The sequence below is a fragment of the Glycine max genome, chromosome 6 (genome assembly GCF_000004515.6).
Source record: "Glycine max cultivar Williams 82 chromosome 6, Glycine_max_v4.0, whole genome shotgun sequence".
Classification (NCBI taxonomy): Eukaryota; Viridiplantae; Streptophyta; class Magnoliopsida; order Fabales; family Fabaceae; genus Glycine; species Glycine max.
Genome location: NC_038242.2, coordinates 1,708,129 through 1,734,634, shown reverse-complemented (window position 1 = coordinate 1,734,634; position 26,506 = coordinate 1,708,129). Strand labels below are relative to the sequence as shown.

Genomic DNA, 26,506 nt, shown 5'->3' with positions numbered 1-26,506 from the left:
ATCAGTTACTATAATATTACTAAAATCTGCATCAAATAAAAAAAAAAGTACTAGGAAACTAATTGTACAGTTTGTTCTAGTAAGAAAATTGAAGGAAAGATAGAAATGAAGGCACGTTGAAACACGTAACAGAAGTTATTGTGGAATTTAATCTGTTTCACGCCTTAAATCTTAATATTAGAGTAACTTAATGGAAACAGGAACATATCATAGTAATAGAAAATGAGATTGAAGGACGAAAGTAAGAGACCAATTTGTTCCAAGCACGAGGATGTGGTGATAAAACCTCATCTTTGGAGACACTTTACATCATTGCATTTTGCATTTGTCCTAGTTTGGTGTTAAAACCATAACCATTGGGGGTGTTTTGAGATTGGGCTAAATATGGGGTTTGTTTTTCTCCCTTCTCAAAACGTGATCCAAGACCAAGAGGACTTCGCACAAAAGAAAAGAAAAATATACACTTTGTAGGTTACTTACACTAATGTCCTGAATTTTAGCTGAAATGACATTAATTTGAAGGACAAATTGATAATTGCACAATCAATGCACCGAAATTCAGTGTGAGATTGATGAAACCAAATTGACAATTGAAAATTACGGACCAAACTATAAATTATGCACTTAGGACTTGGGAATACATTGCGCCCCGTTCTTATCCAAAATGGTTGTTAGTTCCAACAAGAGAACAAAAAAGATGTTCATTTCCTTGAAGCAACGAAGGAAACAAAATGGTAACAATGCTCTGTTGAATATAAGAGACGGGACCGGGAGGTGAGGGAAGTTAGTGTTGGCAACAACACATGGAGGTCGTACTTTACCCTTCCCAATTCCATGTTCCTTCAACTTCCTCACACATTAGATCCAAACAATAGTAGTTCAATTTTCGATGGAGTTTGGTAACGCAGTTAGCGGCATGTTATCGTCTTCATGTTCCAAACAAAATTGCACAAACAATTCCACAAATCAACTACAACTTTCTTTAACAGAAATGCAAAAAAACTATTTTACAATTCTACATATGTAAATTTTTTTTATCCTTATGAATAATTAAACACAGTAACAAAAATTTATAATACTTATATTCTGTTCAACCAATTAAATTAAATTTCTTAGTTTCACATATATGTTTGCATCTCCTTCTCAACGAGGTCTATACAATAGATGCACGTACATATAATGAGCTCTATATCTAGGAACTTCAAAATATTTTACCGAGCTAAACATATAAAATATTATTAGTAAGTACTATGTGTATTGTTAAAAAAAAAACCGTGTGTACAACATAGATAAGATATTTTTTAAAATCCAGTCAAATAATAAAAAAAATCTAAAATCTAAAAAAGTATATGTAATATTCAAACTCGACAAACCTTTATTTAATGATCGACTGAGTATTTTATTCGAATTTTAAAGAACTTGATAATTATAAGTAAGAGTGAAACTTTATTATATGATAAAAAAGATAAATATATTCCTTAAAATCGAAAGTTATTTATTGGTGTATTTATTTTATACTAAAATTAATTGATGTATAAAAAAATAATGCCTTGGTGTTTGGTAAAGCATATCTATAAAAAAATAATATCGAATGAGTGGGTCCTATTATTTTTATTCATCAAACGTTAACCTTTTTATCCAACTTTTTCTCTTTTTTTTTATTAGTGATTTTGTAATAAAGGTATAATGGTATTTTTATGACCACAATATTATTTTTCACTCTATCTCTAAAAAAATTCTCTTCAAACAAACATCTCATACATTTTTTTTATTTCTATTTTATTTAAAAAAATATTTTTCTTTTATTTTTATTCTCTTTGTCAAATATATGCTATATATTTTTCCCTAATTACACTAAGAAGATTGAGATATGCATGATATTTTTCTCACTTTTCTCATTTATGTGATACATAGTTACTTACACAATAAAATAACTTGCGAGGTAAATTTTGATGTATCAAACATTCAAAATAATAATAAGAGAAACAAAAGAGTATTTTTAAAATTTAAACCATTAATCATCGACGCAAGATCCACGCAATCATTTGCGCCTGTCCAACTAATGTTTTTTCTTTTGTAATGAGGTGTGTCTAACTAACGTTACGTCTGTGCCTTTTGTTGATTTGAAATTTTACTTTACTTTAGAATAAACGATAAACATAAAGAACCGTTAACACACATACAAACAAAAAAAAATTTAAAAAAGAAAACAAAGATTTTTACTTGATTAAATAATTAATTTAGAGGAAGGAATAATTATTTTGTTGAGGCTAAGTAGTAGGAAGAGGACCAAATAGTCACATGAAATTATAGATAGCTGGCAAAAGGTTGTCTCTTGGGTCAGTCACAGTCAGCCAAGTGTCTCAAACCTTTTCTTTCTTTCTTTTGAATTTCATTTCAATTTAATTTCCATTTCATTTCCCCCTTTCTCTGCAACTCCCTCCAATTTAGTTAGAGTTATAGAGGCATTGTTGCTGTTTGGAAACAGATCTCTGATCTGAAAATGAGTGCATCGAGGTTCATTAAGTGCGTCACCGTCGGCGACGGCGCTGTCGGCAAAACCTGCTTGTTGATTTCCTACACCAGCAACACTTTTCCCACGGTTTCTTTCTTTCTCCTCTTCCCAATTATAACTATCTGTAGTTAAAATTAGATATATATGCGTTTGAATTGTAAAACTCCTATAATTTGGAGTTTCCAACTGATGTTTCATTTCGTCTGGAACTTTCCAAATTTGGAGATTCACTATATTATCATTGTTATTCTTATTATTCCTGTATTCCTTAATGAACCAAGTGCTTCAAAGTCATTTAACGCTGTTTGTCACTTAGGGCTTATATTTATTATGTTGAGTAATAATTGAGTTTGAGAATTTGCTTGCAATTTGATTGAGACCACTTGAGCAAAGCAGGGATGCGTTGCTACTGCTTTATTTATTTTGTTTTTTTAATCAGCTTTCCAATTGATTTTGGTTTTGTTCTTTAAGAATTATGGCTTTGTGGTTTGTTTCACCCTTTTTCATTTTTGTTTTTTGATCATCGATAACAGGACTACGTGCCCACGGTTTTTGACAATTTCAGTGCTAATGTTGTGGTGGATGGAAGCACCGTAAACCTGGGGTTGTGGGATACTGCTGGTAATTATGACAACCAATTCAGTTATATAGAATCGGGTATTATTTTTGACTAATTGTTTGTTTCTGGTGGTTTAACTTGTTTGATTAACAGGTCAGGAGGATTATAATAGGCTTAGACCCTTGAGTTATCGAGGAGCTGATGTATTTATACTTGCCTTTTCTCTCATAAGCAAGGCTAGCTATGAAAATATTGCAAAGAAGGTTTACTTCTTTCTCTCAATTAGGACGGTGATATTTTAAATCAATTTCTGCACTCAGTATGATATGACTGATTAAGTTATTGTTCTTTTGGTTTCTTCTTTCAGTGGATCCCTGAACTAAGGCATTATGCCCCTGGTGTTCCAATAATTCTCGTTGGAACAAAGTTAGGTAAGCCTTTACCCCTTTCCTTCATTGAATGGAATGGAACCAATCCTGACGATCCTGTTAGAGCTTCCTGCTTGGCTTTGGTTATTGAAATGGTTTTCTTGACTTCAAAGTTCAGTTGTTCACAATTCACATCAGTCTATTGCCTTATCCTATCAAAACTATTCTATTCTTTACATTTGTTTTTCGTTGAGGTTTGTTCACGCACCAACCTAGAGTGTATGGAATGGTTCAAACAGCGTCATAGAGGCATTGCTGTTATCATTTTCATAAATAGTTATTCTTTCTTTGTGCTAAAGCATTATTGATGCCCTGGTGTATAATGCTCACAGAAGTTGGTTTAAAATCTCTGCCAAGAATAAGATGTTAACAGTTCTCAATGGTTATTGCAGAAATAAAGAGAAAATTATTCAGTTTAGCATCAATGTTGTGGAGTTGAGGAAATTCTAGTTTGATTTGTTTTTATTAGAAGAAAATATATGGAGGACATAGTTCGCAAGCCCAGTATCTAAATTGTGTTTGGATGGTGCATGGCAAAAGTAGCAACTTCTTTTTCTTACCAATTTTGAATGATTTATAACAATTGTAAAATGCTTAATTTGATCTGCAGATCTTCGAGAAGATAAGCAATTTTTTATAGACCACCCTGGTGCAGTACCAATAACTACAACACAGGTATGAAATAAACAAATTTTCTAAGCCCCACCCATTTCTTTTGCTAGGGGGGTAGGTGTGAATTCTTGATTCAGAAATTACATTGATCTACACATTGACATTTGTTTTCACTTTGGTTGAAGGGAGAAGAATTAAGAAAACTGATTGGTGCTCCTGCTTACATCGAGTGTAGTTCAAAAACACAGCAGGTGCAATTCTCTCTCTTAACACATATGCAGTGATTTTTTTTCCTGTTGTTTATAGGCTAAAATGCAATTTCTGTCCCCCTAGTTTGATGACTCAGCGATTTTGGTCCCCTTAGAATTTAATTGAGACATTTGGTCCGGAGTCTTAAAAATTGATGATTTTGGTCCTTCTGTCTAATGGCTTCCATTGACTGTTAATTTATAACGTTGAGCTATGCTCCTATGTAAGACATCTGTATTAGTTGATGGTTAGGGGTCTCATTAATGAGTAATTTACATTATTAACCAAAATTGAACAAATGAAAAATTAACAAACGATTGTAGAGAGGAGGGGTTGGGGGAATGAATGTCGATAACCACTGCAAGTCTGCAACCCATTCAAAACAAACATCGCAGACCTAAGTTTCTGCTGTGAGAACCGAAGCCATGGTTGGTGGCGGTTCAGATCTGAGTTTTTGCTGCCAAGATCGAAGCCATGGTCGGTGGTGGTGCATATCTGAGTTTTCGCTGTTGGGATCAAAGCCTTGGTTGGTGGCATTGCAGATCTTAGTTTCTGCTGCTCACCCACTCTCAATCCTTTTGTGGGCGGTGGCGGTGCAGATCCGAGGCTCCCAACATGGAGTATTGGAAGCTCCATGAGTCTTCTTCGATGCCGGTGAGAGAGCGAGAACGAGTTGGTGAATCCAAATGCATGGATAACATATTTCATCTCTATGCGATTTGGTTGCTTTTGTTTCTTTTATTTCCTTTGTTTTTGAACGTGCACTTGGCCAATCCTAATGTGTGCTACTGGTGAAACCATCTGCTTTTTTTTTTTTTTTAATCTTAGTTACTGTGTGGTAAGAACAAATGGGTGTTGCTGAGTGCATCTAAAGCCTGGAATATCAAATTTCAACTTCGATGAAATTTCTTAATGTTGTATTTGCTTTAGCATATTGTTGTTAGTGTCTTCATGATTTGGTTCTTCGTTTTTGTTAATATTCCTGTTTATATGAGAAAGAGTGTTATTTTTTTTGTTTTGGATTTTTATGTGGTTTGAATCTCTGAGGAAGAAGACGATTGAGGTGGTGTATGTTTGCGGGTTACAGAAATGGATTAAAGAATAAGAAAGAGAATAATTTAGTTAGTCAACATATGTAAACTAACATTCAACGGAAGCCATTAGACGGAAGGACTAAAATCATCAATTTTTAAAATTAGAGGGACAAAATGTCTCAATTAAATTCTAGGGGACCAAAATAGTATTTTAGCCTTGTTTATATCACAGTTTTCATGTGCCCCTGTTAATAACAGAATGTTAAAGCTGTCTTTGACGCTGCCATCAAAGTGGTTCTTCAACCACCAAAGCAAAAGAAAAAGAAGAGAAAAGCACAGAAAGCTTGCTCAATATTGTGATTAAGAATCAGAAGGCTTGCTCAACATTGTGATTTAATAACCAGAGATTAATAGGAGGTATTGACTGTCTGGCCAACGTTTAATGTTGCCTCTCCATTGGTTTGTCTTGTTTTGTTCCCTATCCTCTGTAGCAGAGCAGGAAGCTGTGTATAGTTTGGACTGACTTCTTAGGCCTTATAATCAATCACATGATTACTGCCTTGTCTGTCTCATTTTCATACTCTGTAATTAAAACTAGCTCAATTACATAGCTGGTGCCTACCTATTTCCTTCTACTATTATTATGTTAGTAGCCCATACTGCTTGCTTTGTGAATGTGGTCATATTCATTTGGCCTTTTTGATGTCTTCTATGAATTTCTTTAATGGTTTTGGTCAGATGTTGCACATTTTAAATTTTAACACTTAAGGGATGTTATTGAAGGATAAAATTCCATTTTGGTTTATGGGATGTACCATTTAAATATTTACATAGCTATACGTGTTCTTGTATCTGTGGATCCAGATCTCCTGCAGATACATTTTTTAACTGCGCATATCCTACCTAAGCGTTAAAATTTCTTGATTTATTTGTACCAAAATAATTTTTCTCAACTGTAGGGGACTCAGTTTCAAACTAAGCTAATATGAAGTTTAACTTATTTTCTTAGCTCAAAAACTCAACTTAAAACACTGATTAAAAAAAAAGACTCAAGATTACTTGATCTTTTGATGAATTTTATCTTAAATCACTTTGTTAAAAATATTTTTTCTCTCCCAAAAATTAAATGAACGTATCAATACATACATAAAAAAAAGTTTAATATTTTTCTTTAAAGTGTGTATATCTATACTATCTATCTATATCAAATAATCAAATTGATTTGGGAGTATGTATTAAGCATACGCAAATATAAACTAGTTTACACACGGCTAATGATGAAGGTTGGGGTAGATGGTTAAAACTTAGTTCAATCTTTATTATAAAATTATAAAATTATATTATCAATGCATTATTTTTTTTCTTTAAAAAAAAATCTAAAAACACTAGTTAAACCGAATGTTTAAGAGTTGTTTGATTGTAAAGAAATAGAAGAGAAAAAGAAATTTTCAAAAAATAATGTGATTTTCACATTTTTTTTCTATTTTAATTAAAATATTTTTTCTTAATTTTCTTAATTTTTTTCTCTTCTACACAATCAAACTCATGTACATGTTTGAATTAAAATTGGAAAAGTTCAAAAGTAATTTTACTTTCAAAGCAACAATTTTCCTTCTCATTTTATAGAGGGGAATGCGCAATTTTCCTTCTCCTGAATCTTTCTAGATTTTTGATTAGGCACCAAATAATTTGATGTACAAGTGGTAATCGCTGTGATTACCTCATTTACCTGTAGCCTATATGTCTGCTTTCGGCATAGAAATCTTCCATTTTCCTTCTAGAATACGTCACAACGGTGCAAGTGGATTTAATTTAAACTTGATGGAACCATATATTTCTCCCCCAACAATTTAGTATAGAACTTGATTTGCTTCTTAATGTTGCTAATTAAAATTAAAGTTTTATCTTAGTAACTCATTGGATGCCATTACTTTAATTCTATCAGACCCTAGATTGTGGCAATGGTATTGGTATGGCACTAGCAATCTTTGAGTTTCCTCTTTCAAAACGCTTAAGTTTCCTTGGAATGTTATTAATTTCATGGTAAGTATGAAAGTTAGAGGATCACTGCTAATGAAAAAGTTAATGTGAACTTATTCGGTATTTCAACATAGTGTTACAGGATCACTGCTATCCCTTTTAAGACTTACGATGGCCATTTGCTGAGCCGCATTGGCAATACGGTGCAGACTCTGCAATAAATACTCCATAAGAGACTAGTAAGAACACAACATCATTGCCTTTAAAAAAAAAAAAAACATCATATGCAAATAAATTGTTATGATAGAGGTATGGAAGAGAGTGGTGAATTTATTGAGGAATAGCAAAGCATTTATTGGGTAAAATAATCGCAATTTTCCAGTCCTCAGCCTTAACAAAATCTATTAAAAAATAATATTCCACTCTTGCTTTTGATTTTTTTTTATTCTCGTAGAAGTCATAAATCAAAAGTCCTGGATCTATTTACGATTTACCCGTAAAAGTGTATTTTTTAAAAATCTATCTCCATTTGATCATTTTGAAAAAAATTACCCTCTCTTGATAAAATAAAATATGATTAAATCATATCTTATCCCAAAAATAAAAAAGATTATTATAAAGCATACCCTTGATTCAAAGGAAACGTGAGACCCACACTTGAATGATCTCACTGCGTCTTTCAAATCCTAGAGGAAAGTCTATGCCAGAACAATAAGCAACTCTTATCTATGTTTTTCTAAATCACTTTTTTAAATATTGTTATTAAAAATTTGATAGATATGTAATCAAAACTCTCTCCTTAAAATAAAAAACCCAAACTCACATTTTTCAACTTATACAAAAAAAACCTTATTATTACATTGGTCGGGACCGGACCAAATAATAATTTATCGAGGATAGGGGAAAAGGATATATTAATCTAATGATAATTATCACATGAATTTGAAATAGTTTGGAAAAATAAAAAGTGAGTGGGAGAAAAAAAGAAGATGGAGAGCGGAGAGAATAATGGTGATGGCGCGCACGCACACGGCCATGCAAAACCACCTGACGGGGTTGGTGGTAGAGATCCTCAACGCATGTCACTTAGAGATAGGATCGTAGGGAAAGTCTCCACCTATCGCAACACGCAACCTTTTGCAAGACGGAAACATGAAGTTGGACTATGAAGGAGGGAACCGCTTGCTTCCCAAATTCACGATTGACGCTAAGGTTTTTGAGCAACTATGTATTCCCTGGAAGAAATGCTTGGTAGTGAAGCTGTTGGGCAAGAGTATCGGATATTTGATCATGAAGGAAAAACTTCAATCAACATGGAAGCCAGATGAAGGGTTTGATTTAATTGATGTTTCTTATGGATACTTCATGGTGAATTTTGATTTGGATGCGGATAGAGAGAAGGCAGTTAATGGGAGACCATGAATGATTTTCGATCATTATCTTACGGTCCGGCCTTGGGTGCTTGAGTTTGAGGCGTCAACGACAACGATGGACAAAACTTTGGTTTGGGTTAGATTCCGAGGACTAGGAATGGTGTATTATGATGGGAGCATGCTGCTTACCATTGCCTCAGCTATTGGTGCACCAATCAAGGTGGATCAAAACACGTTGAATATGAATCGTGGTCGATTTGCACGAGTGTGTGTTCAAATAAATTTGAACGTTCCTATAGAGGGAAAATTCAATCTCAATGGGAGTTGGTATAAAGTGGAATATGAGGGTCCACATGTTCTTTGTGTTGCTTGTCGTTGTTATGGCCATGTTGCTCGAGCTTGCCCAACCATACCGCTATCTCAGTGGGTTGTTGATAATCAGGGAACGCAAATCAAGCAAGGGGCAGGGGTGACTCCTAATCCTAACCATAATACGGAGAAGGTGTCACCACCAGCTACAGAGTTTCATGAAGTTGCAACGCATGGGTAGTGGATGGTGGTGAAGTGCAAACCTAGGAAGAACGAGACCAATCAGAAAATGCCAACCGTGGGGAATATTTTCATTCAAAATATTCGAGCCAAGGAGAATCCCAAGGGTGCCACAACTCAGCATAATAATGTGATTCTATTGGATGCCATGCAACCCCAATAGAGTCATGAGGGCCAATCATCAATAACTCAGAAAACGAGTATGATTTCATCTTCTTCAAATCTAGCTCACATGGCCAGGAAAAGGGTAAGACTGGATTCTTCCGCACGTGGCAATCAACTTAAACTAGAGCTTAAGACACACATGTAGCTTCACGTCAGGGGGTGCATATTGGGCTCATGCATGACTTACAATTGCCACGACAACTCCAAGGGATGAAGACTACACAAGTTGGGATCTCTCTTACTGCACAGGGAGACTCCATGTGTGATAATAATATTGTGACCCTGCCCATGACTATGCATGCCCCGCATGGTAATTCTGATGTTAGTGGTCAAGAAATCATGAATGTGGATCCAAGGGCAAAACCAAATGTTGCTAGTATCACGTCGATGGAGTCGTCGCAGGTCCCAGATGGGGCTCCTCTTCACGATGTTGTTATGCAGTCCTAGTGTGGACTCACAGTTTTCCTTCCTTGTGTATTCCTATGGAAGTCTCCAAAGATATGAATCTAATTTCCTAGAATATCCAGGGAGCTGTGAATGCGAAAGGGCGGCGTCGTATCAAGGAATTGGTGCGTATGTACAAACCTTGTATCTTTATTTTGTTAGAGACTCATTGTCTGTTTGCGTTTGCTGCTATTTTTGGCATGCATTGGGCTTTGAGGTAAGGCATTTGGTTGAAGCTTCGGGACATGTTGCAGGCCATGAATTGAAATGCATTGCAGTATGATAAAATGTGATGAATTATAATGGAATTGAGCGCATAAAAAAACCTTTTTGATCATTGAACTGGTGAAAGAAAAGTCAATTTATCGTGCCAACAAAACTTATTGAGCAATAGCTGTATTCAAACGAGGAACTGCATGTGAAATGATGTTGTAATAATCTCACATTCTTTGCTATGTTACCGTTGTAAATTGTGCATTCTGTTACTAGAAATTTAGGATAGTTTTTCTAGTTACCATAAATAGGTTTTATTTTAGGGGATAAAGTAATCTTTTTACAGAAAGAAGTCGTATTATTTCATTAATAATCAAAGATAGAATACAAGATGAAGTATGATTAAAGACATGGCTACCAGGAGTTTTGATAGTTTTAATCCTCCATGGTCAGTCTTTCAAAAAAAAAAAAAAAATCATCCATGATTAACTTGTCTCTTTACAAAGATAGCTAAGTTATGAGCAACATGTTATCATATCATTTCAATTTTTTTGTATTATTAATTTTTCACCCATTCTTTTCATTCATTTTCATTATTTTGACCAATTTTATTGCTAATTCGCATTTTTTTATACCATTCATTTGCATTTTTCCCCAGCTCATTTAAATGATTTTTCCATTTTTTTTCTTGTCTGCATAATTTTCCTCTCCATTTTTTTATTTGTTAAAATTGGTTGGAAATTATAAAATTGTGTGACACTCATTTTTTTAACCCACAATATTATATGGAATATTCACCAACTTTTGTTAATGACTAATTTCTATCAAGAAATCTAAAATCTTGTTTAAGAGAATCTAAATTCAATACCACTCAAACCAACGATTTGTTATTATATTATTTTTTTTATTGAGTTAATTAGAATGATCACCCATGTTATTTGTTTTATTACACTTGTCATCCTTCTTTTTTTTACATTGCTTTTAATCTCATATTTAACTTAGTGAAACTTTCGTTAGTAAATTTAATAAAAGAAAAAAAGATATTCATTTATGAAAGAAAAACAAAGACAAAAGAGAATGATATTTAAATAGTGACATGAATAATTTTGTCGACAACTATTTTAATATTAACTGGTGAAATTCAATAAAGATATTTTAAGCAAGAAAAATTTATTAAAAAATAATGTGTTTCTTATGTGACAGTCTCAAACTAACATTTTTTAGATTTAAAACATCAAAGGTGACTAACTAAACATAAAACCAACATTTAGGATTTTTTTAGGGTTCAAAAAAAGTAAAGTGTCCAATGTAATAAAAGCAAACAAAAATCATTCTAATTATTCTTTTTTTATTTAATGAACTCTAATTATGATTTTATAATTTTTTAATAAAATTTAATGAATAGAATATAGAAGAGAATGTATTATAAGTTTGTGTCAAAAAAGGAAAAAGAAAATGTATTAGAAAGATTGCTGGCAGTTATCTAAAATTGGGTGGAAAAAAAAAAAACACCTTCATGGCTTCATTAATATAAGAAATAGTTTGTTATTATTATTTATTGTTGTTGAAAAAGAAGCAAAACCCTAAACCCTGAAGTCATATCCTGGTTTGGTTGTGTGACGGTGAATTGAGGAGAGAGAGAGAGAGGATGAGAGGGGTGAAGAGAGCAATGTTTGTAGGCAGAGCCCTGAGAAGCAATTCCAACAGCGGCGTGTCTCCCCATGGCCATGGCTGCTTGACCCCATCAAATCCAAATCCAAATCCAAATCCTTCTGTTTCTGTTACTGGGTTTAGATACCTTTCTGCTTATGCTGCTGCCACGTCTCTTGTCCAAGACGCTCTGACCAAGGCCTTCAAACCCAAAGAACTTGCCTCTTTCAATACTAGGCCTGTCCATTCTGCAACAAGGTTGCAATTGAACAATTTCCGCTCTTTTTCTATTCATTCTAACATTTCTTTGATGATTAAGTCTTTCAATTTGTTGCAGCGTTTCTGGACTATTATGATATTCCATTCAAAGTGGTTGAGGTAAATCCCATCAACAAGAAGGAGATCAAGTGGTCCGACTACAAGAAGGTGCCTATCCTCACCGTTGATGGTCAACAAATGGTCGACTCTTCAGGTTCTTATTATTCTTTCCATTTCTTTATCTTGTTCTTTGCAAAATCAAAAGTTCTTTTCTTGTAATTAAACTCGCTGTTTATTTTTGGCAGACATAATTGATAAATTGATCAAAAGGATACATCCAGATTATGACCTAAATGCACAAGAAGAGAACAAGTGGCGATACTATGTTTTGCTTATTATACTTCGACTACTTGGTTGCATACAGTTATCTCTCTTCTTTACTGCTTCCTCTTTAACTAATTCATATCCTTTAACAAAATTGGTTAATATAGTTACTAACATTAAATTTGTATTATTTTGCTAAAATTATCATGAAGTTTCCGGGAACTCAATCTCTTTCTTTTTACTTGATTGCTTTCACACCTAATTAATTAATGTGTATCTTCTTATCCAATCTTTATATGTAGCACATCGGGTTACATCTGATGTCATTATTAGGAGTTTGTGGTGCTATAACCAACTGCTTCTATGTATGAACATTATGCTGTGACATGTTGTATTGGTGGGTGGATAATCACTTGGTGCATGCCTTGTCACGGAATATATATCGAAATGTTCCTGAAGCTCTTGAATCATTTGATTATATCACCACCCAAGGTATGATTTTCAATAAGAGTTTGTCTCTTGTAAGCTTTCATTTTATTTTCTTACTTCTAAAAAACAAAAAGATTATTTAATACATATAATCAAAAAAAGAATGTTGTATTCTTAATTGTAGTTTGCAACTAATAGTTGAATTATAAGCTGGTTGTGTTTCTGGTCGACCCTGTACAATTTTATAACTCTTCAAAGCATATTTCGTTTTCTCCTAAAATATTAGACATGTATGGGACATTTTCATTTTATCCTAATTTCATATTGCTTGAAATCAGTGTTTTCCTCTGTCATTTTCTTAATATGGAGAAAGTTCTGAAAATTCTGTCGTTTTCAGTTAGGTCATGCAAAGTTGATTATTCTGTAGTGAGTAGTGACCCTAAAATATGCACAATGGGATGGATACTAATCTGTCCCTGTTGATGCATGACACTAAACAGATCTCTTGATTCATCAAACCGTTTTGCTTCAAATTTAAGTAAACCTTATCCAATTGTATGGCCACGTCTGTAATAATTATACATCATGAAATTGAAGGCTTTGGAGGAAGAGATAGGAAGCCTTAATTCAACTGTTAAAATCTACGTTAGTTTTATGTCTTTTGTAAGGCAATATTTATTTTAATCATTCCCTTTCACTGTTTGTTAACATCCTTGTCTCTCCTTTTGAACCTTTTTGGCTTTTTATCCCAAAGTCTAGCATGTTATAGAGTGTAAACAATTTTAGCTGTTTCCTTGACATGCAGGAAATTTCAGTTTTTCTGAGAGGTTAGTGGCAAAGTATAGTGGGGCTGCGGCTATGTATTTTGTGTCAAAGAAATTTTAGCAGATCTTGCTGTGTTTGGTGTTCTAAGACCCATCCACCATCTCAAGTCAGGTAGAGATATAATAGAGCACGCCCTGATTGGGAAATGGTTTTCTGAGATGGATCTTGCAGTAGGACAGTCTTCTAGGGTGAGTGAGCATAGCTAGAAAAAACTATAGTGAGCAAAAATACATAGCTTCTATATGGGGAAATGAAATGACTTTTATTCTAAGTTTGGTGAGTCTTAGTAAGCTATAAATGCTTTGCAGTTTGTACTTGTAATTTATCTTGTGGTGATTAGTGATCACATACTGTTCTGGTAAATCCGGGTATATATTCAATAAAAAAGTTTATCTCACTTTGGGACAAGCACAAAAATCTCTCTTTTGCTTCAAATTGTTTGATTATGCAATTATTGGACAGCAAAATTTGACATTTTCTGTCTTATATAGCTTAGGGAGTAAGGGTGTATTGCTGATTCATATATGAAATCTGGAGTGATGATTCACACTCGAGTTTGTTTAGGGAAAGTGAGGGAGAGAGAAGAAACTAGCACGTACTATCCTCTTATAGGATACAACGTTGTGACATTCGATCACTATATGATACAACTATCCTTTGGATAAGCTTATCTTGCTCTTGCAGTTGTATTTGTGTGGCCTAGAAAAAATTGTTTCAATAGGAACTAGTACAATGAGCCTGTTTGGATAAGGCTGAAAGTGCTTTTGAGAACTTCTTTACTGAAAAAGTTCTATATTTTTAGTAGAAAAATTCTCAAAAGCACTTTCAGCCTTTCTTGTATTCAAAAAGGAACTATGACTCCTGAATTTCAAGAGCAATTATGAGTTTTTCAATAGTATTTACGATATTCCTTTGCCAAAAAGAAAAGAAAACATCATAGCATACAAATCTATAATAGACCAAAATTGAAAAGTAAAGTGCTAATACCATTCTTTAATAATATCCTTAATATTTTTCTCTGATTTTTATCTTTGTAAATGTTTAAAATAATGATTATTATCATTATTGATTTACTTATCTGTAAAACTGGTGAATATTTAATACCAATGTAATGGGTAGGGGCGGACCAAGGTTGAAAGAGGAGGGATCTTGATCCCTGTTTTTTTTTTTTTTTTTCCTTTTCAAATATATAAATTCATTAGATTATTAGTGTTACTAATTTACTATTTTATATAATTATTGAATCATAGATGCTGTCAAAAAATTTTATTGAATCATAGATTCACATTGAGTAGGCAAGCAGCAGTATGACTGCTTGAGAATCAAGTGGCATCTAATTTGCCTATAAAAATATATTATTATTTATTATTAAAATAAATTTTATCTAAAATTCATATTGACTAAATTTTTAGTTATTATATAATCTATTTTTATCTCTAGACATTTTTCTTCTAAATTATCAAATCAATAATAATTCTATTTTTTTTAAGAAAATATAATTTAAATATTATAGTTTATCAAGTTTTATACAATCAATTTTTATCTCTTGACTTTTTAAAATTATAAAATTAATAGTAAATTTTTTAAAAATCTTATCAAAAAATTATATTTTATTAATTTAAATTATTATATAATTGTTTTTATCTCAATACTTTTTTCTAAACTAAAAATCAATAAAAATCTTGTCTTTCTTTAGTAAATTCTATTTAAATATTATATTTATCAAATTTTGGTTATTATACAATTAATTTTTATCTTCTATCTTTTTAATCATAAAATTAATAGCAATTTCATCTTTTTGTAAAGAAATATTATGTAAATATTTTATTTTATTAATTCTAATTATTATTTAATTATTGTTTAATTTTCTCAATCATAGACATTTTGTGACATGCACGAAAGACATTTTGAAGTGACAATTATATTTTGTATATCAATTAATGATATATATTTATTAGATAATTTTTTTATCATTGGCTTCCTCTGTTGTATGAGTATGGGTCTGTCCCATTTTACAAGTATAAAAAAATATGAATATAGATATGTCAAAATAAGTTAACTAAATATCTTTATTTTAAAATAAAAATAGATAATTTAATTAAGAATATAATTTTTTTGAAATTGATTGGCTAAATATATTTATTTTAAAATAAATAAATCAAAATTACGGAACAAGTATAATAAAACAAACAAAATTATATTTAAGTACACTTTTAAAGTCTATCTCTAAACCAAAAAAAATAAAAAATCATCGAAACCTTTTTAGCAAAGTAAAATACTTTGTAATGGTTTATGTGTTACTTGTATTTAAGCCCACTTTTAAAGTCTATATTTTTTTAAAAAAAAAAGTTAAAATTTTGCTTTTACCCTATCTTTATGTGATACTTGTAAACGATTTATGTGTTTGGGGTAAGTTTAAGTAATCATCCTAGATAATAATCGCTAGTGTTTGTAATACAATGTCAAAATATGATATCTTAGAAGAAAAAAAATTCTAGATCCTAGTAATTAATGTTATTTATCTACCTTAAAAATAGTGATTTTAGACTTTAAAGAGATTATAGCAAAAAAAAATATTTACAAGATCAAAACTAAAATTTGCTCCTTTTATAGGAAGTAAAATCAATAATTTTAAATTTTATAGGAATAAAAAACAAAAAAAAAATTTGTATAGGAACCAAAATAAAAATATATAATATTTCAGCCAATCTTCTTTCATATAACTTTTTTTTGTTTTACTTTGTATTTATTTATGATGTTTAAATTGCTTGTACTTATTTATTTGATGAGTTAACTTATGAGTCATTTATTTTTTATTATTTTCTCTATAAAAAAAATTATTAGGTGTATCTCACACATCTCTTGTAAATATGGTTGAAAATTTTCTTTCTTAAGCATTTCAAATTATTCATGTTTTATTTTTATTTATATACTTATATTCCTAATTGTTTTTTTTAACTTACCTTCTTTTATTTCAAACTTTAAATTAGTTTCCAATGATTTTGTTTAAAGAATGATCAATATTTAAAAATAATCTTATACAGCATACAACTTAGCTTGCTAATTATAAATTCAAAATATATTTTTTATATTTATTATAAAATTTTCTTATGATATAAGGTCATTTTTAACGTTTGAATATTTTTTTAATTATTGAATTTTAATTAAGAAATAGGGATAATGGACAACACATAAAATAAATAGATAATTAAGAATTCAAGTATATAAATTAAGATAAAAAAGGTAATTTGTGATAAGTGAGATATTTTTTTTTGTAAAAAAAGTGTGTGAAATATATAAGTATTGAGAAAACATTAATAATGTATAAAGCGCAATCATAGATGAAAGTAAAGAAGATTAAAGTCTTATCTTTTAAGTTATATAATTTTTTGTAGTATAAGTTATATATTTTAATCTATAATAGTGAAATATTAAATGCAAAAATAAACTTCAATTTTAATTTTTAAATGCCTAAAGCCTAATCATAAATAAAGATAAAAAAATAATAATAAAATATTGAGTAAATAGCAACTGAAGTAATGAAACACAGAGTCAATAAAAAGCATGTTCTGTTGCAATTACTACCTTAACAATTGCTATTTAGCGTATTTTCATGTCCTTCGCCTGCAGATAGCGCAGCACCCAAGTTACTTCTAGAACCTCCGTGTTCCGCGAATTACACCCCCACCTCAAACAAACCACTTGCACATATTCTGAGAGAAAGAGTATTGAATCCTCATCCTCTTCCTTCCATTCCTCAAGAACCCTAATCCCAATCAGCCATGCAGCAAGGAGACTACACCTCCGCTCCATCTCCATATTATCAATTCCCTCATCTCCAAAACCCCAATCCCAATCCCAATCCCAATCCCGATCCACACCCAAACAACCCTTACGCTTCTGCACCTCCCTTCACCCCCAATTACGCTCCCTCCGATTACACCCCTTACCCTTCCTACCCTCAAAATCCCGATCCTTCTCCACCCACTGCTCCTTCCTTTCCTCCCTCTTCTTCCAACCCTAATTTACCCCCTCCTTTCAATCCTCCCTTCGAATCTAACCCTCCCTACCAACAACAACAACCCTATTTCTCACCATATGATCAGCATCAAACGCCTCCCAACCCCAATTCCACTCCCTCCTCATACAACCCTGTCCCTTCTCCCTACAGCTACTCCGGACCCTCCTCCGTTCCTCCGATTCCGACCTACGAACCTGCATACGAGGCTCCCGTGAGGCCCGATCAAGGTGGAGGCTACTTTGACGACAGGTACCGAGCCGGATTTACTCGGAGCCATTCCGATTTGGGATCCGATTTTTACGGGAAGAGCGGTGGTGGCGCAGATGATGGATACGGAGATGGGGTGTATGCTTATGAAGGGGGCAAGGTGGAACCCTACGGGGCGCGTGGCACGGCGCCAAAATCGTCGACTTGGGCGGCGTTTGATGATTACGGGAGGTCCATCAGTTTCCCCTCGCAGAAGGAATCTTCTTCTGTGGGGGGTAAGATTGTGAAAGCGGTGCCCAAGGCTGATACACAACAAGATGTCAAAGGTGGCGGCGTGCAAAAGTTTCGTGTCAAGCTGTTGGCCGAAAGTGGGGGTCAGAGCACTATGGATGTTCTCTGTCAGGTATGACGAGGATTGCATTTAGAACCATTTGTTATGTTTGTGTTTTATAATTAAGAGGATTGCGTTCAGCTGTTGCCCCAAAGCTGGTTTAGGGCTTCAATATCAACGCTTGTTCATCGAATTCAATCCAATGAATGAGAGACAAGGATGTGGAACATTTGGAAATTCATTGAGAATTAAGAAATTACGTCTAGGATGTGGAAGCTTTAGCTACTAGCTTCTTGGTATACGTGAAGAATCTCATCTGGGATGTGGAACCAAACATGCTAACAAATTGTGAAAAAATGACATTTGGGATGTGGAACCAAACACCCTAACTAAATTGTGAGAAATCACTTCTGGGATGTGGAAGTGGAACCAAACAAGTTAACTAAATTGTTTCCTTTGCATTGTTATTGAAGTAATTATAGTCAGGCTAGGGACTAGGGGAGCACATACATATGGCACAAGACACGGATTTTGAATTATAACTCATTTGCACAATTTTTAATTACAAGATAGCTTCAATGTTTTGAAATTTAGCGTTAGTTAATAAAAATGAGAAAACAGATTATGTACTGACTGGGTAAAACAATTTTTCACAGTCATCCAATCATAAACAACCGTGTGTGGGAAGTTTATTGACTTCTACAATAGTTATCTTAAAAGTGATACTAATGATGATTTGTGATTGGATTACAATGTAAAACTATTTGTGATTGGATTACCATGGCCGTTATAGCGGAATGGCGTGGCAGATTTTTTGCCAACTGTCCTAGTAAATTTGTGAAGGGAGGCCTGCTATGGCAGTACCATAGGCCACAATAGCGGGTCTATATGACGGAATTTTTTCCTTCTGCCATCTGCCATTGATAACACTGATAGCCATTAAACTCAAAAAATACTATTGTTTTATCTAATTCTTATGTTGTTTTCGTTTATATTTTGTATGGAAGTTCAAAAAATAAATAATTGCAAAATTTAGTGAAGAGTTACGACTTGAGAGTATCCAAAGTATCTATATCATATTTTTAGCATGGTTATGTGTTTGAAGTGGGTATGACAATTATTTTGACATGTCCGTGGTTCCTAGCCGCAAGGATATTGGATACCAATTGCATGGCTAGGGGTGCTTCTTTTGTATAAGTAGGTTAATGAAGGATCTGGTTTATGACTTTGACCCAAAGTAGTAGTCTCTCTCTCTATATATATATGTCTAGATTAGTCTATTCTTTCTATATATTCCTGATTTTGTTTTTGCTTCTAAAAAATGTTGGTCACATTATGTTATTGCTGTTGATCTGAACTTCGTTGACCTCTGTCTGCTCAGATTGGTTTGGATGGAATTCGTATGCTGGATCCAAATACCAGCCGGACATTGAGAATTTATCCTCTTGAGAACATAACAAGATGTGATGTGAGCTTCTTGATTTCCTTCAGAAAACTTCTCTACTTCCATGAAATTAATTTTCCTAGTCAATCTCATTATAATTTTTTGCTAATTGAATCATGCAGAGAATCGATTCATCTACCTTTGCATTTTGGTCAAAGAGTCCTGTTGACATTGAGCCAAGACGGATCAGATTGCAATCTAATAGTTACACTACTAACACACTTTTGGATATAGTGACTGCTGCAACCATACAGGTATTCAGATATTTCAACTTTCTGTTATAACAATTGTTCAGGTTTTTTTATGATAAATTAGGCTAGATCATAAGACACTGGCTCTGTATTTTTAAGGTTACCATGGGACAAGATTTTGTTTTAAGGTTGCTTTCTCAGTTTGAGTTACCATGTGATAGATAACAAGACCAGAGGTCCAAAAGTAAAGGAAAGCAGAGAACAAGCTGAATTATATCTACTCTACTGTACTGATAAAAGTTGGGTTAATAATATGTGAAAGATAGATGAACAAGAATATAAAAATACTGATGGCTCAGGCAGTTTCAAGAGTGCCCGATTCTCTCCCTTCCTAAACCTTTAGCAGTTATCACACTTTTCATCCCCAAGTCAGCATTGTAGTTAATTGTGCACATTAGTGGTAGTAGCACTATCATGCCATCATGGCCTCCTGCCACTCCTCCAACCCCCATCATCATGTCACACGTGGTTATCTTAGCTAGACTTGTGCCTTTTGTGGCCAATCATGACCATCATAGGTGCTACGCAGGTGACATGTTAAGTTCAATTTTGCCCCTGAAACCGGTGTTGTTTTACGGTTTTATTGGGGGCAAACTTGGAAACTTGCCTGTCCTAATAATCTGTTCTCTTGTGTTTGTTTATCACTTCCTTTATCATCAGTCTGCCCTAGCCTCTGTTTTCTGTTCTGTGAACAAACCAGCCATGCTCCTCACCTCTGCTCTATCTTTCTCCACCCGCACACTTCTGACACAACTCTTTCAGACCAACTCACACCATGTAGAACTTTGGCACATCGTTTTGCACTTTTTGTTCACATCTCTCTGCTCATCAGCCATCTCATGCCCTTTCTTGTTGTACTTTTCTTTTCTTTTATATTTTCTGACTTTTCTTCTTATTAACTTTTGTATGTCTTATTGGGATAAGGCTTTGTTGTTGTTGTTGTTGTTGTGGTATTATGACTTTTAACTATACTTGAATTTAAGTGTGAGGAAATTTCACTCACATGACTCTTGATATTCATGTTTCAGCTTACAATTTATAGAGTACAAAGCATAAGAGAGAGAAAGGGGGAAAAGACAGCCTAGCCTAGTCTATGTGACAGCCTAGTCTAGTCTATGTCTGCTGACTTCTAAAACAAGGAAAAAATATTTAGTAATGATGCATACAAATCTAATTTAGAAACCCCAAAAGATATTCAACACTCCCCCTCAAGCTGGAGCATATAGATCATATGCACCAAGCTTGGAACAAATAGACTGAATCCTAGGTCCTCGCAATAACTTAGTCAAAATATCTGCTGGCTGATCATTAGAGCTAATGAACTCAGTGATAATTTCTTTGGACAATAGCTTCTCCCGAATGAAATGACAGTCAATTTCTATGTGTTTGGTTCTCTCATGAAAGACTGGATTTGAAGCAATATGGAGAGCGGCTTGGTTATCACAATATAACTTCATCTGCCCAACTTCACAGAATCTCAATTCATGAAGTAGTTGTTTGATCCACATAAGTTCACATGTAGCCATGGCCATAGATCTATATTCAGCCTCTGCACTGGATCAGGCAACAACAGTTTGCTTCTTGCTCTTCCAAGAGATAGCATTCCCTCCAATGGAAACACAATATCCGGATGTGGATCTCCTATCCATAGGACAACCAGCCCAATCTGGATCACAATACCCAGATACTTGTGTATTACCTTTGTCTTCATAAAGTAATCCTTGTCTTGAAGCTCTCTTAATGTATCTAAGAATACGCATAACAACATTCCAATGATCAACACGAGGATTTTGCATAAATTGGCTCACCACTCCAACAACAAAGGAAATATCAGGTCTTGTAATGGTGAGATAAATGAGTTTTTCCACAAGTCTTCTATATCTCTCGGGATCAGGACACATTTCACTCTGATCTGCCAGGAGCTTCAGATTTGGATCCATAGGACTATCAACAGGTCTACAATTCTGCATGCCTGTTTCCTCCAAAATGTCAAGGGCATACTTCCTCTGAGAGATCACAACACCATCTCCTGACTGAGTCACCTCAATACCAAGGAAGTACTTCAAATATCCCAGGTCTTTGGTCTGGAAATGACTGAATAAGTGCTCTTTTAGCTGAACAATCTTAGTAGCATCATTCCCTGTAATCACTATATCATCAACGTATACTATCAAATAAACACATTTCCCAGGGGATGAATGACAATAAAAAACAGAATGATCAGCCTTACTTCATTTCAACCCAAAAAGTTGAACAATATGACTGAATTTACCAAACCAAGCCCGAGGGGATTGCTTCAACCCATAGAGAGATCGACACAGCTTACAAACAAGACCATACTCCCCCTGAGCAACAAACCCAGGAGGTTGCTCCATATAAATCTTCTCCTCAAGATCACCATGGAGGAAAGCATTCTTAATGTCAAGCTGATGAAGAGGCCAATAACGCATGGCTGCCATAGCAAGAAACAGACGAGCAGTGGTGATTTTAGCCATAGGAGAAAAGGTGTCACAATAATCAAGGCCATAAATCTGAATATAGCCTTTAGCTACCGATCGAGCCTTAAGTTGATCAACCTTACCATTAGGCCCAACTTTAACTGCATAGACCCATCTACAACCCACAGTCTTCTTGCCAGGTGGAAGAGGAACAAGTTCCCAAGTACCATTATTTTCAAGGGCCTGCATTTCATCAATCATAGCCTGTCGCCATCCAGGATGACTAAGTGCCTCATGAACATTAGAAGGAACATGGTGTGAGGATACAGAGAAAACAAAGGAAGAATATGAAGGAGACAAGCGATGGTAACTCAAAAACTTATAAATAGGATGAGGGTTGCGAGTGGATCGAGTACCTTTTCGGATGGCAATGGGCCAGGCTGAATCAGAGTGATGAGAGACAGGTGAGGAAGCAGGATCCATGGTTGGAGGACTAGTTGGAGAAGGATGAGAATCACGAGGGGAGACGCAGTGCTTACTGCGTGCTTCTTAATTAATAGGATGCCTTCTTCTTCTCTTGATACCAACTTGAATTTAAGTGTGAGGAAATTTCACTCACATGACTCTTGATATTCATGTTTCAGCTTACAATTTATAGAGTTCAAAGCATAAGAGAGAGAAAGGGGGAAAAGACAGCCTAGCCGAGTCTATGTGACAGCCTAGTCTAGTCTATGTCTGCTGACTTCTAAAACAAGGAAAAAATATTTAGTAATGATGCATACAAATCTAATTTAGAAACCCCAAAAGATATTCAACAACTATTAATCTGAACATGCCTTTAATAATGCGTATTTTTATAGCATTTATATATGTAATACTACCTGTCCCTTAATATAAGACTCTTTTAACTAATTCATACTGTTTAAGAAAGTTGGTTTATTTATTTAGAAGTATTAAATTTGTTAGCAATTTATATTATTTTTCATACTTATCGTTAGAATTATTGGGACTCATGATCTCTCTCTTTCTGCTTAATTACTTTCTACCTAATTAATTAATGTGTGTTAGCCTTTTTCTCCAATCTTTGTAAGAGAGAGAATACATTTATATTTTTAATTCATAGCATTTATTGTAAAAGTAATTTGGGGTATTTTAGTAAAAAAATAATTAATGCAAAAGACAACTTGAAGAGAGCCTTATAAAAAGGGACAAGCAAATTTTTAAAGAAGTCTTATATTTAGGGACGGAGTGACGAAGGTAGTATAAATATTTAGTTTACATCTAGATTCTAGAAATTTCATAATAGTGGTTATCCTGCTGTCCGCTATCTCACTGTACCAGTTTTGGGGTCTGCTGCTTTGTGCCACTATCTGGGATTTTAATAATTATTACTCTGGTTCATATTCTTAAAATCAGTTATAGTATCTGCAATGTCTGCAATAATAGAAAAAATCGTCTGTTAACATTATTTATGGTCGCCTAAATCTATTTTAATTATTAAATTCTACACAGGTTTTCTAGTTAAATAGCTTTTCATTTTTCCTTTTCTTGGGTTCTTTGGCTACTTATCAACAACTAAATTGTTTTAAATATTGGGATTATATGATATATATGTCTTAATTACCTTTATTTTCTTTTTCTTAATGCAGTTCAAGGAAATGGGTGGAGGCAGGAGGCCTGCTGAAGCTGTGAAAACAAATGAACAGTCTTCAGAAAGAAAGAAAGGTTTTGGTGATTGGATGAATCTTATCAAACCTGCCAATGAAGAGAAGGATCATTGGGTAAAAATTAGATGCAATCTTTTTGGCTTCTCCCTCTCAGAAATAGGATCCTTTGTTTTTTTGAAGAAATATTTTCCAATCATTTTCTGGTAGAGGCTTGTGATTGTTGGAACATGTTTTGTTACTTTAATTAGTATTTTTTTGACTTTATTTTCAATTGTTAGTATTTTTCACTCCTTTTAACTCTTGCAAAGTTTCTGAATGTGACTTGATTTTAATGAAAATTAGTTGACCTATCTTACAAGGTTCTATTTTGGTATAGGTACCGGATGAAGCCGTCTCAAAATGTACAGCATGTGGCACTGATTTTGGGGCTTTTGTTCGCAGGGTTAGTCTCCCTGTTTTCCTTGCTCAACCAATGTTCTCTGTTTTTTGTGTGCTTTGTTGCTAATGTCATGATCCTCTGTGCTTCCAATAGCATCACTGTAGGAACTGTGGTGATATTTTCTGTGACAAATGTACCCATGGTAGAATTGCTCTGACTGCTGATGAGAATGCTCAGCCTGTACGAGTTTGTGACCGTTGCATGGTATGTGCAATATTTGTTGGCTTTTCATTGGATCATATTGGATATATTGAAAATAGGGATACTGTTTTGTAATATGCTTTTGCTGTTGTATTTGTTGAGTTTGTAGTGCTAATGTGCTATTAAATGGGATATCCAAGTAGGGACTTTGTCCCCTCCCAATAATGGGCATACCATACTCCTTTTCTATTACTCTCTTATTTTCAATTCAATTAGTGCTGCCTGAACAGTGAATAACTGAAGAAGCAATGCTGTTAAGTTTCTTATAGTTCCGTTGCTGTATAGGCTGAAGTGACTCAGCGGCTGACTAGTGCGAAAGAGTCATCAAGTAAACCTGCATTGCAGAGTCATGAGGATCTTGCAAAGAAACTTCAGGTAACTGATTGGGACATTATACTGTTTGTTTCTGTGTTTGTTTTATCGCCCATGGAAAGCTACAATTCTTTTAGTTACTTTGGTAATCTTTCTTGTTGGTGAATGCCTTGGCAGGAGGAACTAGAGAGAAATCAAAAGGCATCAGGTAATGTAATTACTATATAGATTTTTATTTTTTTATTCATAACTTGGAAGCAGGTTTCAAGCAATCTGTTGTAATAGATAATTTAGTTGAGATGGCTTGAATTTTTTTTTTTTTTTTAGATTTTGAATTTTATCTCTGCAGCTCTGTTAAGTGGTGTGGTTTGTAGGTTCCAAGTCTGATGGATCTGCAAGACGGATGAAGGAAGTTGCATGTCCTATTTGCACTGTCCATCTGCAGGTTTGAATCTAGTGACCACTGCCCCCGTCTTTTCTCATACATGCATCATTAGATCATCATAATCATCATCTTCATTTGGCGCTCATGTGGCGCTTTGTTTGATATTATTGCAGGTTCAGGTGCCTAGCTCGGGTTCAGAGACTATTGAGTGTGGAGTTTGCCAGCACCCATTTCTTGTGAGTGCTCATTGAGTTCCGATAAACATTAATATGGATGAGAAGGTGTCTTCGTGTTTCACAAGTTTAAAATTCATTTGTTTTACTGAGCTATCTCTTGCACATTAATTATCAATGATTGGGATTGCCTTCCTTTTACTATTATTTTTGGGCTTGTTTCATGTCCTAGTTTTACCTTGCATGCATCTTTTTTTTATTTTTTTATTTTGTGCTTAAAGCTTGGTGTGCTTCGTTAGTTGTTCAATTCTCACTTAAATTCGTTTATCCGCTTGTATAAAATAGACGCTGAACACATATATATATACATGTATAGCTATGGTGAATTCATTATGGTTTCAGACGATTTGTTGGTTCAGCTGAGTAATACTGTTTTGCTAGAGATTTTGTAACTTCTAAAGTTCGGAAGATCAACTTGGTCACAATTATTTTGATCAGTCTTGCGTCTCCCTGAATAATGTAAAGCCGAATATGTGTTATTTTTTCATCTAACTTTTATATCGATTAAGTGGAATAACAAAACATTCAATGAAGGGGTAATTAGTCGGGGTATATTTGGAATTCTGGGTGAAGGATTAGGACTTAGGAAGGAGTTTAAAGACGCGAGTATGGGTAGTCTTTTTCTTGGTTGAGAGTCGTGTGGATTTTTCATATAGTTTGACCTTTTTTTCGAGATATCCCAAATGGGAGCTTGCAAGGAAAAAAATGTTAATTATGTTAGATTCTTTTATAAGGGTAAGATTATCTTTTATTACACCCTTTTTCCTTGCTTTTTCCCCCTCATGATTCATAGTTGGTCAATGTCGCCCTTAGGGGTATTAAGTACAATGTTATCCAACTTGAACATCTTTAATTAAGTTGGAGTAATGGGTCACTAAGTTATGGATCCATAATTGACCCGTATGATCTTTTGTTTATAATTAAAAATATTTCTAAATAATTTCATAACCTATAAATTTGTACACTTAAA

At 33.9% G+C, this 26,506-nt stretch overlaps 2 protein-coding genes and 1 pseudogene across 3 annotated transcripts; all 3 read left to right on the top strand.

Annotated features, from left to right (window-relative positions):
- The first annotated feature begins 2,330 nt into the window (after positions 1–2,330).
- LOC100798550 (rac-like GTP-binding protein RAC1-like) lies at positions 2,331–6,032 on the top strand. Of its 2 annotated transcripts, none has more exons than XM_014776161.3 (7): positions 2,331–2,602; positions 3,049–3,136; positions 3,228–3,337; positions 3,442–3,505; positions 4,113–4,177; positions 4,300–4,365; positions 5,630–6,032. In XM_014776161.3, exons 1-7 carry the CDS (start codon positions 2,504–2,506, stop codon positions 5,759–5,761), a joined length of 624 nt encoding a protein of 207 aa, XP_014631647.1. In that variant the 5' UTR covers positions 2,331–2,503; the 3' UTR covers positions 5,762–6,032. The 2 variants fall into 2 exon arrangements, with proteins under 2 accessions (XP_014631647.1, NP_001240094.1); NM_001253165.2 differs by having other exon boundaries at positions 2,495–2,602; positions 5,656–5,767.
- A 5,430-nt stretch (positions 6,033–11,462) lies between these two features.
- LOC100794123 (prostaglandin E synthase 2-like) lies at positions 11,463–14,004 on the top strand (annotated as a pseudogene).
- Positions 14,005–17,195: 3,191 nt separating this feature from the next.
- Positions 17,196–25,683, top strand: LOC100794840 (protein FREE1). Its single transcript, XM_003527535.5, has 10 exons — positions 17,196–18,238; positions 19,548–19,634; positions 19,733–19,864; positions 23,949–24,080; positions 24,343–24,408; positions 24,499–24,609; positions 24,892–24,981; positions 25,096–25,126; positions 25,293–25,363; positions 25,477–25,683. Exons 1-10 carry the CDS (start codon positions 17,390–17,392, stop codon positions 25,552–25,554), a joined length of 1,647 nt encoding a protein of 548 aa, XP_003527583.1. The 5' UTR covers positions 17,196–17,389; the 3' UTR covers positions 25,555–25,683.
- The last annotated feature ends 823 nt before the right edge of the window (positions 25,684–26,506 follow it).

What these genes read in the sequence shown, in the direction of transcription:
- LOC100794840 (XM_003527535.5), top strand. Translation starts at nt 17,390, where the DNA reads ATGCAGCAAGGAGACTACACCTCCGCTCCATCTCCATATTATCAATTC. An exon ending in TGACTGCTGCAACCATACAG is followed by an intron (nt 19,865 to 23,948) that starts GTATTCAGATAT and finishes TTCTTAATGCAG; the next exon opens with TTCAAGGAAATGGGTGGAGG. An exon ending in GAGAAATCAAAAGGCATCAG is followed by an intron (nt 25,127 to 25,292) that starts GTAATGTAATTA and finishes TGTGGTTTGTAG; the next exon opens with GTTCCAAGTCTGATGGATCT.
- LOC100798550 (XM_014776161.3), top strand. Translation starts at nt 2,504, where the DNA reads ATGAGTGCATCGAGGTTCATTAAGTGCGTCACCGTCGGCGACGGCGCT. An exon ending in GGGGTTGTGGGATACTGCTG is followed by an intron (nt 3,137 to 3,227) that starts GTAATTATGACA and finishes TTTGATTAACAG; the next exon opens with GTCAGGAGGATTATAATAGG. An exon ending in TCTCGTTGGAACAAAGTTAG is followed by an intron (nt 3,506 to 4,112) that starts GTAAGCCTTTAC and finishes TTTGATCTGCAG; the next exon opens with ATCTTCGAGAAGATAAGCAA.